At 37.9% G+C, this 12943-nt stretch overlaps 1 protein-coding gene across 1 annotated transcript; it reads right to left on the bottom strand.

Annotated features, from left to right (window-relative positions):
* Positions 1–4272: 4272 nt before the first annotated feature.
* On the bottom strand, positions 4273–11577 carry LOC121405667. The gene is made up of 2 exons (XM_041596562.1): positions 10959–11577; positions 4273–5749 (listed from the first exon to the last, which is right to left on the bottom strand). The coding sequence occupies exons 1-2, from the start codon at positions 11366–11368 to the stop codon at positions 5104–5106; spliced, it is 1056 nt and encodes a 351-aa protein (XP_041452496.1). The 5' UTR covers positions 11369–11577; the 3' UTR covers positions 4273–5103.
* Between the last annotated feature and the right edge of the window lie 1366 nt (positions 11578–12943).

The raw sequence follows: 12943 nt of genomic DNA, 5'->3' as shown, positions 1-12943 counted from the left end.
TTACCCGCACTCCTAATTCAATTTCGCAAATCCATCATGTTGCTTTTTTTAGAAAAAAAAGTTACCGAATAAACCCTAATTGTAAATGCTTCTTTATCAAGCTGGCCCTGGAGGTTTCCAGTTATCCACTTAACTTATTAACGGTGTTGAGTTTTTTTCCGTGATAAACTGATGACGATACCATTGATCATTGATGTCATATAACCAGGTGACGTCATAATAGCATAAAAGTTTATTGATAATGGATCCGTCAAGAGAAAGTTGGTATGGTGTCTCCAAGTCGAAATAAAGATTGCCGTATCGAAACATACACCAGCTCGTATTTGATTCCGCTTCCTTCACTCGCCGCCTGGAAAGTTTCTAAAATACGCATTCGATTTCTCACGCAAAGTACCAGCATTTCCTGTGCCTTAATATATCCAAGGGTTTTTTTATATTATAACAGGAAACTATGAAACTCAGGAGAATAAAAGAAAACCTTAAGAGCGTTTATAGTTCTCTGCATTTCTACAATTTATTGCATGTTCATGATATTATAAAAGCAGGAACAGGAATCCTACATAAGCATGTGGTGCGGGGTTTTTTGCCATTGATTTTGATGGCAACATTGTCAAGCATTTTAAGAATTTGTAGATGGATAATGAATGTTTTCTCTTAATTGATGTTCGAAGCATAAAATCATCTTTCTTTTCTTTTTTTTTATTCTTCACATTCCATATTTCCTTTATATTCATTTTGTTAATATTTATAATTTACCCTTTTTTGATTAAACGTTTACATTACTATCATCTATTTCCGAATACTGGATCGTTGTGTTGTTGTTGATTGGTTTTTAATGGCGTTTCATAAAAAAACACATGCGCCAATCAAATTAACTTTTATCATATCACTATAAGGTTGTTGTTTGTATTTTTTTTTTTGGTAGATAAGACCGTATATTTAGAGAAATATAAGGCCATTAATTGGATAGAAGAAAATTTCGCAGCGCACGCAAGCTTTTTTACACTCAATGCGCACTGTAAAAGATGGCGCCTCTTTGCTTTGTGTCACATCGTTGAGCCACTAAATCGGTTCACCAAGGCAAATCACAAGCCAACAACATGCTCTTTTATACAGTTATCAACTTTCAAAGTTCCCAGTCTCATAGAGCAATACACATACTCTTGCTCCCTACATTATGAATAGATGAATCTTTATAGATCTTGATTGGCATTTGACATTTTATGACTGATGGATGTTTTTGTATTCTTGGTTATTACATTACAGTTTTTCCATGTTTAATGTAACCTAAAAGCATAACCCCTTCTATAAATATACCGCATAAAGACTCCTTCGGGTTTTCTAAATGATAATTAAAAGCAGAAATGTGTCGCTTGTCTCCCCCTTTTGGGAAATCGGGCATGTGTAAGGCCATGACATTTAGAGTGAAATTAGCTTTCACACCCGCCACGGCGCGATAACCACCTTCAAAATCATCTTTCTACGAGGAAGTGCCGATTACCATGCAAGCGACGTCACAATGGATGACGGTAGATCACTCATTTGCAGATGGGGCGTAATGATGATATTGACTTCCTCGATCATGCTACATAGCTCATTGATGTTTGGGTTGTTGTTGTTATTGTTGCTGGTGTTCTTGGTTCGATTGTTTGCGCTGTCGTTGGCTTCCATTTTTTTATTGCATGTATGTCTAAATTTATATTGCAATGTGAGAAAAGTAGGTTTTATACAATTATAATATATAGGGAGTTAAACTTTGCTTGATTTGACATTTTTGCCATCAAACTATAGTTTGGCGCAGACAAAATGTCGACAAAAACCAGGTCTTACACACCATGTAGACGTCACTGCCACAGCTGCATGCAACTTATGGTGTCATTCATTTATTTACACTGCCAATGTCGACACACACACACACACTTACAACCGCAAACACACGCACGCACATTCATATCCATACACTCTTCATGCTGTCTCTCGTGTGTTTAGCAACAACTTATCAAGGGATCTTTTTCGCAACTGCAACATGGACAGATTCAAGAACGAAGTAAATCTATTGAAAATGCCCGTCAAATAACAAAGACAGCTGGCAGGTCTTTGTCGAAAATTGATGAACCGGAATAGCAGTTTCGTCCTAGTTTCGGAGATGACGAAAAGCTGCAAACATGTAGTTTGTCCAGGGGCCCGTTGCAAAAAGAGTTGCAATTAATCGCAACTCTAAAAATCATACGCAACTTGATTTTCAACCAATCAACAGCGCGCATTTGGGACTTGCGATCGATTTTTTGACTTGCGTTTAAACGCAACTCTTTCTGCAACGGGCCCCCAGAGTCCATGACGAAACTGCTGTTTTGATTCACTCATTTTCGACAAAGACTTCTGTGTTGTGTTCTGTCAGGAAGGACATTTATGTTCTTGAATTCGCCGTGAGTTGTAAAAGCGAAAACTGCCTACTGCCTCACCACCACACCAATGATACATATTATATATTCTCCGATGCTGTCTTTTTAGGCGGCATGCGAGTTTCCTTTTGAATTGATGTCATTGATAGAACAAAAATATGAGATGTGATGGAAACTCCTATTGATTGATTTTGTTGCAAAATTTTTTTCTCAATTTCTTTACTTTGGAGGTGGGAGGAGTACATTATTCGCTGTTGACGTGTTTCCTTTTTTCATATGATATTTGAAAAGAAGCGCTGAAATGTAATGAAATTAATTGTAGCATTCAAAAGGGGGAATTCTTCATAAAGAATTATAGCATCTAAGGTGATGTAATTTTATTCAATGTGTTGTAATCAGTCTTTACACTGTATATAAACAAAATTGATAAAATGCAATCAAATTGTTACTCTGGAACAATCTCCTTATTTTCAACCTCGCGTGGTCTTATTGAAGACGCGCAATTCCACTTAAAATACTCCAATTGTTAACATTGAGACATATGCAACATATGATTTTGAAGTTCAACATAAAATTCAAAAAGTCAACTGACTGTAAGCAGGTAAATTAATTCCATTACTCTGCCAAAGGTTACTGCGCGCGACGGAAGTTGTAAAGATAGTATTTCGCTGATTACTTATAACCAAATGACATACATATTTTTGCAAAACAAATTTTAAGCATCATTCCCCACAGTATTTTATGAAACAAAATAGTCTTTCCACCAAAAAATCTTACAAACTCGAAAACACACTTAGCTAATTGCTGGTTTCACACTGGGAAACTTCATTTCATTTGCTGATCAGCACCACGCTGTTAACAAACCTGATAACGTACTTGATCTTGGTATACGTCGTTTACTAAATACACATCTTTACAACAATAAAAAAATCTGATAATAATATGTAATAAATTTGAAGATAATAATCATCAATACATTACCCGTTCTTATTTCTAAATACATTCATGAAAGTATTTAAGGCTGCAAAAATTGAACAATTATTTAGCTTCTTTACACAATCACAGATAAATTGTTTTAAAAGTGTGTTTCGGCCATTCAACTAGCTAAGATCCTTTCCAAAATGCATGGAAAGAATTTTTGTGTTTTGAATTTGCATTCGGTTGTATAAAGAACAGAAAATGTTAATGAAAATGTAATAAATGTGATAAATGTGATACAATATAAAGCCCGAAAACTATAACTCATAGATTATTATGTAATATAATATGAATATACTTTCCATTATATAATCAAGGCGGCTTATGCATTATTATATAATAATATAGTAGTAACAATTGTAATTAAATGTGCTTTATACATAATGTGAAAAAACAATATGTAACAATTTACGCTTCCTCATACCTCAAATTATATTATATATAAATGTGTGAAGCTATACATGTACAACAGCTTTGGCAACTCTTTTATTTAAATATTGTAAAGAAATGGATGAAGAGAACAATGGTAGACGTAGCTTAAATCAAGGTTCCCAGAGCTATCTACCCTTTGGAAAATTTGGTTATGCCGAAAAAATGTCTCTGCCGGGAATCGAACCCGGGCCCCCAGCTTTGAACGCCGGTGCCTTAACCACTAGACCACAGAGACGGGCTAGTGGCTAGGCCGACCGAGATCCGATTGACCGTCAGAAAGACAGATTTTCGACTTCCCGGCAGAGACATTTTTTCGGCATAACCAAATTTTCCAAAGGGTAGATAGCTCTGGGAACCTTGATTTAAGCTACGTCTACCATTGTTCTCTTCATCCATTTCTTTACAATATATATATATATATATATATATATATATATATATATATATATGCATGCATACATAAGCGAAAGACAATTTATATACATAATTCAAATTGTTCTTTCAAAATCTCCAGTATCAAAATAGGTTATTCATTCTTCCCATTTTTCCCAGTTTTCTAAAAGCAAGAAACACCTTGTTCAGCAAAAATGATTATGTAAATGAAAGAGAAATAAAATTCAAAGTAACCTATATATAGTTTCCCTTTCTAACCTAAAAGTACATTCCAAGAAGTCAAAGTAAGGGTTAGCATACGAGTAATGTCCTGTATACTAATTTAGATTATTAGTCAATATATTATACAAGAAACAAATTGTCTTGGTTCTTTCGTGCAAGACTTACCAACTCAAACATGATACCCCTTTAAAACCATTATTAATATACATCAATTGGTTTTCATATTTACTAACATATGAAATTGTAGGCATACTTTTCAATCAAAGGTTGTTCTCAAATACTTAGAAGCTTGTGCGACGTTTGACAGACATAGCAACAATGAATGTATGTAAACAGGATGCTATAGTTAATTGATTTATCATAAACATGTTAAAGTAATACCTCGTCATTGTGTTCCTTGGAAGGACTCTGAATTTGAAGCACCTGGTGCACTCGGACTTTTCAAATGATGTAGACGATTTTCATGGTTGGTTAGCACTAGTCGTAATATTTTCTGCATAGATTATTGAAATACAGAATAAAGTATAAATCTATCGCCTCACTCTTACCATGCGTGTCTGTTTATTGAAATGATTAATATGCCTCAACAAAACGTTTGCATAATGGGGAGGCTAACCATGGTCCAATGTGTAATGAGTTGCGATACCTTGCCTACATGAGTTACATACCGTTGTGCTTAGATCTTGAAACGGTCCATTTCCTTAAAGTAAGGCATGGCCGCCTCCGCTAACGTCCTAACATCGCGACCATGTTGTTCTGGTGCAATGTCGGGACTGGGCGGTAGAAACCTGCTTGAATTGATCGCTCTCTGGTAGAAAGCCTTTGTTGCCATGACAACATCATCCCCAGCTGCATTCCATCGCTTAACCACATCCGGCGATGGGTCCCATTGGAGGAGAGATGGGGAGAACGGAAGACCAACCGCATGGCAGAGTTTGGACAAGACATCTCCAGGGTTGGCAAGAAGGTCATCGGTGTTCATGATGACTGCTTCCGGGTCAATATTATCTCGAATATACGTCCAGAGATCGCGCATGCCAGTGAACATCGTGGAGGGATCGATGGAAGGGTCGTCTGTGCGAAGGTCGAAGGATTCCATGTCGTCGGGTTCTCCGGTCCTCAGACCGACGTTCTGAAGCTGTTTATAGATGGCTGTTCGGTAGGATCTGAAAACCCGGTATGGGTCGCGAATGAGAAAAACATGCCGAAATCCTGTGGGTAGGTATCGTCTTGTCTTCTCATCGGGAAAGGCAATGAACATCTCTTTTGTTACTAGGTATTTGCTTGTCGAAGCCCCCATCCTTTCTTTCACCTTGCCATACCTACACAAGGAAACAAAATGACAGAAGTTGCATCAACATCATGTATAATCTCGAAAAGGTTTAATTTCTTAATAAACCTTGCAATCATCGCACCAATCATGCATGTCAGGATTTTAAATTTGCATCATTGGTGATATAATTTCCTTTCATTTGAATCGGCTTATTCTCAACAAGTTTGGATTTGTTTAATTTATCACGCAATATGCACCGTTGCATCCTGAATAGTATTGGCTATATCCCTGATGGACGAACACGGTAGTTGTGGAAGAGTCGTGATGTAGCGGTTCGGACTCTCGCCTTGTAATCAGAGGGTCGTGTGTTTGAATCCCTCCATGGCCTAGCGTCCTTTGGCAAGGCATTAATCCACACTTTGCCACTATCCATCCAGGTGTTAAATACCCGATGCCGGGTAGGATGTGAAAGCATACATGTAGTATGCCTAGCAATTGAGTCTTGGAACTCTTGTTGAAATGCTCCCCAGAGAGTGGAGAAGTGCATAAATTTTATGCGGGCATGCAAGGATCCGATGACCGGGGTATGTAAAGTGCTTAGAGACGTCGCGACGCGTCGTTCCGATGCATTAAGCGCTATACGTATAAATGCGGAATATTATATTATTGTTATTATCACAACTGGTTGTTGTGGTGTGCGCCTGTAATCCAAGCTGTGGGGAAGTTACAAATTGATGCACAGGTTCGAGCCCTGGTCACGTCTTTCGGATGGTGACGTTAAAGGTCGTTCCCAGACGTAAATAATCAAATCATACACGTCTGACAAAACTCAAATACACACACACACATACACAGTGTGGTCACATAGTGGATTATGTGAAATATCATTCACACTATTAAAATGCTTATTCAACAGTATGAAGATATTTTCACACTGTGGACTCCTCGACAGTGTTCGCAGCGTGTTCACATGGCCGACTATAATTATGTGATCCCCACTGGTAAATGCTCAAATTAAACAGTGTGAAGGGGATTTCACATTGTGTTCCATTCTTTGAACTATGGCACTCACTGTGGGACATTGTGTGGACAGTCGGGTTAGTTGCGAAGACTGCCTTGGAGGAGTGACGTCAATGTCTATGCCATGTGTCTCATTTACTGAAATCAGTCTTTTGGGTTTGACTATATAGGTGGCATACCCTTTATTAGCGTATTTTAGCATCCACTTCGCATACGCTTTTTGGAACGTTGAGAATCAATTGAAAATGCCTTCAAATCACAATTCACAGATTAGAGGTTGTTGTCGAAAGTTGGTGGACAGGGACAGCACATCGTCTTAAAGAGAAATTCCAGTAGTTGCAGTAAACACTGATTTCATGAGAAAGTCTGTAAAACAAGGCTTAATTGTCAGAATATCATCGAGGATCTAGATCTGGTACAGTTACATAAACTGAACTTTGTGAAATCTTGATATCTACGCTGAAAAATGTTCACACTGAAGATCACCAACACAGATAGGCACACGTGGGACAGTGTATTATTATTGCTGGAATAAAGACCCGACGGAAGTGACCGAATCCGCGCATATTTTGCTTATTTCTCAGCAATTACACAATTTCTTCCAGAATCCTTTGGCACATTTTTTTTATTCATACAAACAGACACTTGGGTGGTCATTATATTAGATTCTGTAAAAAGTAATTTTTAGGTCGTTACCAAAACTGGAATTTATCTTTAATATTAGTCGTTTGTCCAGAGTCTAGGACTACACCAGGGGCGGATCCAGCTTTTTATAAAGGGGGGGTTGGGGTGGTATGCGAGGGAGCGTAGCGACCGAGTCCAAGCGAGCGGAGCGAGCGAGGGGGAGATAGGGAAATTTTTTGAAAATCTGTTATAGAATAAAATAAAATTACAAGTTAAAAAAAAAAAAAGATTTGAAAAATGGTCCCCGGATTTTTTTTTTTTTTTTTTTTGGGGGGGGGTTGCCCCCAACCTCCCCCCCCCCTTTAGATCCGCTTCTGTACACTGCTATTTTGATTCACCGATTTTCGACAAAAGGCCGCTTTGTAATGAAGATCTTTGACAAAAGATTATCAAGGTAGAATAGAAAGCGTCTGCGAAATGATTGCGAAAATTCCCTATTATACCGATATACCAACACTTTTTTAAGGACGCTCCACAGTTAAAATGAAATCCTTGTCATTATCACCAAACTTCGCTCATAGATACTTTAGTACCTGATTATTCCAAATATGCAAAAATTAGTCCCTGTAATTGATTTTTTGCTATAGAGCTTCAAGGTTCACCCAGATGGATGTCATTAAGTATTGCGCATTCAAAATAATTTGGCATTCTTAGACCTCACGAGATGACTACAATGTTTAAAGTTTAAATTTATATTACCAAGTCGAAATCTATGAAAATCTAATCAGATTTCGCAACAAAGGGACAATCTATTTATATAGCTATTTGTTTGCTCGTTTAAATCTAACAGCACTGTCAGTTTTTAAAAAAGGTGTAAATGATAACGAAACCCAATCTAAAAAAACCGTGAAATTTCAATTACACACATGAGAAGAGCTATAAATGCTGCACTTATTCAAAACCCATTCTATTTTCACCAAACTATGCAAAGTTGTAGAGGAAGGTATTCCCAAGAGATGCAAACATTAAAAATATGGGAGTTCATGTGTTTTTTTATCAGCACTTTTATTAGAGCACGTGTGCTATTTAAAACACCAAAATGTATCTATGTAAGGGAAAATTCCAAACCACTTTAACATATTTTCAAAATCGGTTTATTTTCGTCATACTTGCAGCACTGCAGAGTAGTATTTTGAAGTGGTAGAGGTATTAGCTTCACATCGGATCTGCATTTATAGTACAGATAGTGCGAAAAATCAGTTCATACCTACAGCTGATTAATCGTCTGTTCATCCATTGTGACGTCAGCGCGCAGAGTGTTAAATATGCGCAGATCGCGCAAATCATGATGCGCACAAACGTAACTCTGGAACGTCCTTCAACTTTGAAGGATAAGAATGTTCAACGAACCTACGAAAAGATTTACATACTCTTTTCGACAAAATGATATATGAATACGTGTGAGGATGTGGGATGTCATTAGTTTTTACATGCGGATCTCCTTCCTTATAAAATTATTATGAATCTATATTTCATGATGATTAGAATGATCACCATTAGCTCTGTGGTATTATCCACATGATGAATGGATTTACAGCTTTGGATTTATCAACCTACTTTTTCTCCCCCGTTCGATTCTTTCTCAGTAACTTGAACAGGTTGAAAATGTTTTCTATGGCCCGAATTCACAAAGGAGGTTTAAACCAGGAGGGGGTTTAAACCACCAAAAACCAGGAGCTAGGTTTTTCATGAATTCGGGCCTATATGTTTCAAATATGACAGAACAATCCTGATTGGTCCCTGGTCTGTGTTGTGAATAAAGTGCGCATGCAACAACGATCTTGATTGGTCTCTTCCATTGAGTGATTGATTGCAAACTTTTTTTTACGACGATCATGATAACTGTTTCCACCCTGGAACATTTGGGGTTTTTTCGAATTTCGTAACTTCTATCGCCCACCTGGAACATCTTAAGATGCGACAAATATAAGTAACGCCAAATATCCTTAATACGGCCTTTCCTGGTAAGCCAATGCATATTGATAGCAAATAAAATGTCAAACTCATGCTACCACGTGATCATGAATCTAATATGAACTTAGGAAGATGTAGCCGATATTTGTCATCTGTGTAGAGCTATAATGTTAATAGCCTATTTAGCATCCAATTCGCAGACAAGTTCTGGAACGTTCAGGATATATTAAAAATAGTAATAATTATCTTGTATATAGCGCTTTATCAATTTACGACTGCTCAAAGTGCTTCACAATTATCATAATTGTTATTACCCGGTCACTGGACTCACACCTTTTTTTCGCAGCCTGTTAGACGCTGCCTTGCTAAACCAACCACAATGATGGTCATTTCCTATACCAGTACCCAATTAGCATCTGGGTGAGAGTGGCAAAGTGTGGGGAAACGTCTTGCCCAAAGACGCTAGGCCATGGTGGGATACGAACATACGACCTTTTTATTACAAGAGTCAGAACCACTACACCAGGGCATATCACAATGGGCAGATAAGAGGTCATTGTTGGGGGGACCGGCACAACACGAAATACTGCAAATATGTCGTATGTCCATAGTCCAGGACGACACTGCTGTTTTGACTCACCGATTTTCGACAAAGTCTGCTTTTGACAAAAGATTTTTGCGTTAAAGAAAGAGTCTGCCGAGTTATTGCTAAAAAGCCCAAATGTAGCCAAGACGGTGAAAACTACAAGGAATTCCCAGCTGGTAGACGAACGAGATGGGGGGAGGCGAGGGCGGCATCTTTATCCACATCTGTCTCGGCGGCATCCTATTTCATATGTACAAATATGCAACACCATAGCGAATTTTACATGACTACTAACTTCAGGAATTTTACTAGATATATTCATAATAGCATGAGTTTACTCATATACATTAATATCTTGGTTACACAATACACATAAACTTTCCAACACGGTTGACAAAAAGTTGAAAAAAGTGAAAGTTATATATTTTGTACTGTACTTTTTTCTTAATGTTAAACTTGTTAAGAAGAACTGTGTTTTATATTGTTGATAAAACAGTAGCTTTATACGAAATCAAGTTTTTTTTTTTCATAAAGATGAACTTCGCATTTGGCCATCTTGTGAATTATTCGTCGGTAGTAAAGAGGTTCCATCTTCGCGGTGAATCAGCGTTGTGCTGAAAGCATGACAACGTATCAATGCTCTGAAGAACAAAATGATTCATCAGCAAGACAGAAGTAACAGGAAGTTTTTTGCTCCACTATGCACGACAGATCCAAGAACCAAGAAATATTTTGTCGAAAATTGGTGAATCAAAACAGCAGTTTCGTCTTACATTCTGGACAAACGTCATGTTTGCAAATTTTCGTCAACTACGAGATTTGAGTTGTAACTGCTCTTCCGCTTCATCCATTTTCGACAAAGACCTCTAAGCTGTGTTTTGCCGTTTGACGGGCAGTTTCAATAATAGATCGTGTTCTTGTATCCGTCACGGAGCGAAAATTCTCTTATGTAACAACAGACAACACATATATTGTTGACAACAGTCGTAGAAATATCCGTCGCCAAAAACCCACATAACGACAAGAAGTCTTTACTAAACTTGACAATACTTACATAATCCTATCCGGTTCTATTTTCGATCTTACGATTCGCTCGAAGAGCTTGGCTCCCTTTTCCGCTTCTTCTTCATTTCCCTCGTACTCCATTGGTATATCACATCCATACGCGTCTTGATACCGTTTTCTGGTCATTCCACAATAAGAGAATGCTTCGAACCACACCTCCATACCTTCAATGGCACTTAAACATTTTAAAATGGCCACCGACACTGTCCTGGGAATGTACCACAAAACGATTCGAACAGGTTTGCCTTCTTGATTATCCATGTTTGAAGTCAGGATGAACAGCGTTGTAGTTCTGTGCCAAGTACACTTGCTTCGAACTGCGAATACGAACTCTACCACTGTTTGATCTACGCAAGGTCGCATGATCGCCGAGCGTGAATATATTTCTACACCATTCATCTAGTATTATGTTATTCATCTTGTTTACCCATCGGTTTCGATAACGTTTATTATCTACAAATGTTCAAAAGGGTCAAATGTACACCTGTGGGGAATAGGGCTACAAGCGAATGGGAGCTGGCGCGTCATTCCCACTAAATTACTAAAGGATTGTTCCCTTTCAGTTGCTCCCATTCTCTCACATCTGAATAATACGAGTATCGAACAGGCATACGTTCCCTCTCTGAAAGTTGCCTTCATTACACCACTGTTAAAAAAAATCCCTCCAAAACTTCCGCCCAGTTTCAAACTTACATTTTTTGTTCAAAATTCTTGAAAGAATTGTGTTCTCTCAATTGTCGGAATATCTTTCGGATAATGATTTGCTCGATCCTTTCCAGTCAGGTTATAGGTCCAATCATAGTGTAGAAACAATACTTCTTGATGCGTCTAATTATGTCCTTTAAGACATGGATAAAGGAAAAACCACAGCTCTTTTGCTGTTAGACTTGTCCTCCGCCTTCGCCACTGTATATCACACTATCCTTTTGAACATACTTAGTTCACTCGGTGTCAAGAATAAGGCTTACAAGTGGTTTGAGTCTTATCATTCATTACATTCCCAGATTGTTTGTATTAACGGTTTTAAGTCTGATGCTTTGCCTCTTGCGGGGTACCACAGGGTTCTGTGGGCGGACCAACTCTCCTCGATTTATTATCTGGATTGCGACAAGTTCTGTTGAAACACGGAATAAAATACCATATTAATGCAGACGACATCCAACTCATGATTTCCTTTAATTCGGATCAATTAGCTGCAGGAAGTTCCATTCATCGTCTTGAATGTTGCTTGGTTGATGTTCCCAATTGACTGACTTTTCACTCACTTAAGCCAAATGTGAATTTCTTCTCTTTGGCTCCAAAGTACAGCTTAGTAAAACCCACATCGACTCCATCTCATTTTCTGGCCTCACTGTAAATTTGTGAAGTTCTTGTCGCAATCTCGGTATAGTTTTTGATTCTCACATGACAATGTCGAATCTCATCTCTTTTATGTGTAGATCAGTTCGCTACCAATAGCGAAATATCGGTTTTATTAAGAAATACTTGTCTGGACTGGCCACAGAAAAATTGGTTCATGCTTTAATTTCGTCGCGTCTCGATTTTGGTAACTCCCTTTTGTTTAATCTACCTCAGAATCAGTAATTGTTCAGAAACTTCAAAATTCTGCCACTCGCATCGTTTCTCTGTCCACTAGGCGCACTCATACTCCTATTTTAAAATCCTTACATTGGCTCCTTGTAAAACAACATATGTTCAAGAATTTGTTGTTAACTGTATCCATGGCTCTTCTCTTTAATACCTCATTTCGCTGATCAAAAGTTATACCCCTTCAACAGTTCAAGATCCTGACGTTCCTCCTCTTCCAATTCTCTCGTTACCCTCAAAGTTTCCAAAACCTGGGGGAGATTATTTGTTCACTCGTCCTCCAAGTAATGGAATAGCCTCCCTGAAAATATCAAACAGTGCTTGACCTCTGAAACTTTCAAATAATACATTGAAACATTTCTCTTCAATTCTTCTTAATTTCTTTTA

The sequence above is a fragment of the Lytechinus variegatus genome, chromosome 19 (genome assembly GCF_018143015.1).
Source record: "Lytechinus variegatus isolate NC3 chromosome 19, Lvar_3.0, whole genome shotgun sequence".
NCBI classification, from domain to species: domain Eukaryota; kingdom Metazoa; phylum Echinodermata; class Echinoidea; order Temnopleuroida; family Toxopneustidae; genus Lytechinus; species Lytechinus variegatus.
Note: the sequence above shows the minus strand (reverse complement) of the source record. Positions and strands in the feature narration are given on the sequence as shown.

Coding starts and splice junctions, on each gene's coding strand:
- LOC121405667 (XM_041596562.1), bottom strand. CDS start 11,368: ATGAATGGTGTAGAAATATATTCACGCTCGGCGATCATGCGACCTTGC. Junction 5,750..10,958: donor ATAGAACCGGATAGGATTAT/GTAAGTATTGTC, acceptor TTCCTTGTGTAG/GTATGGCAAGGTGAAAGAAA.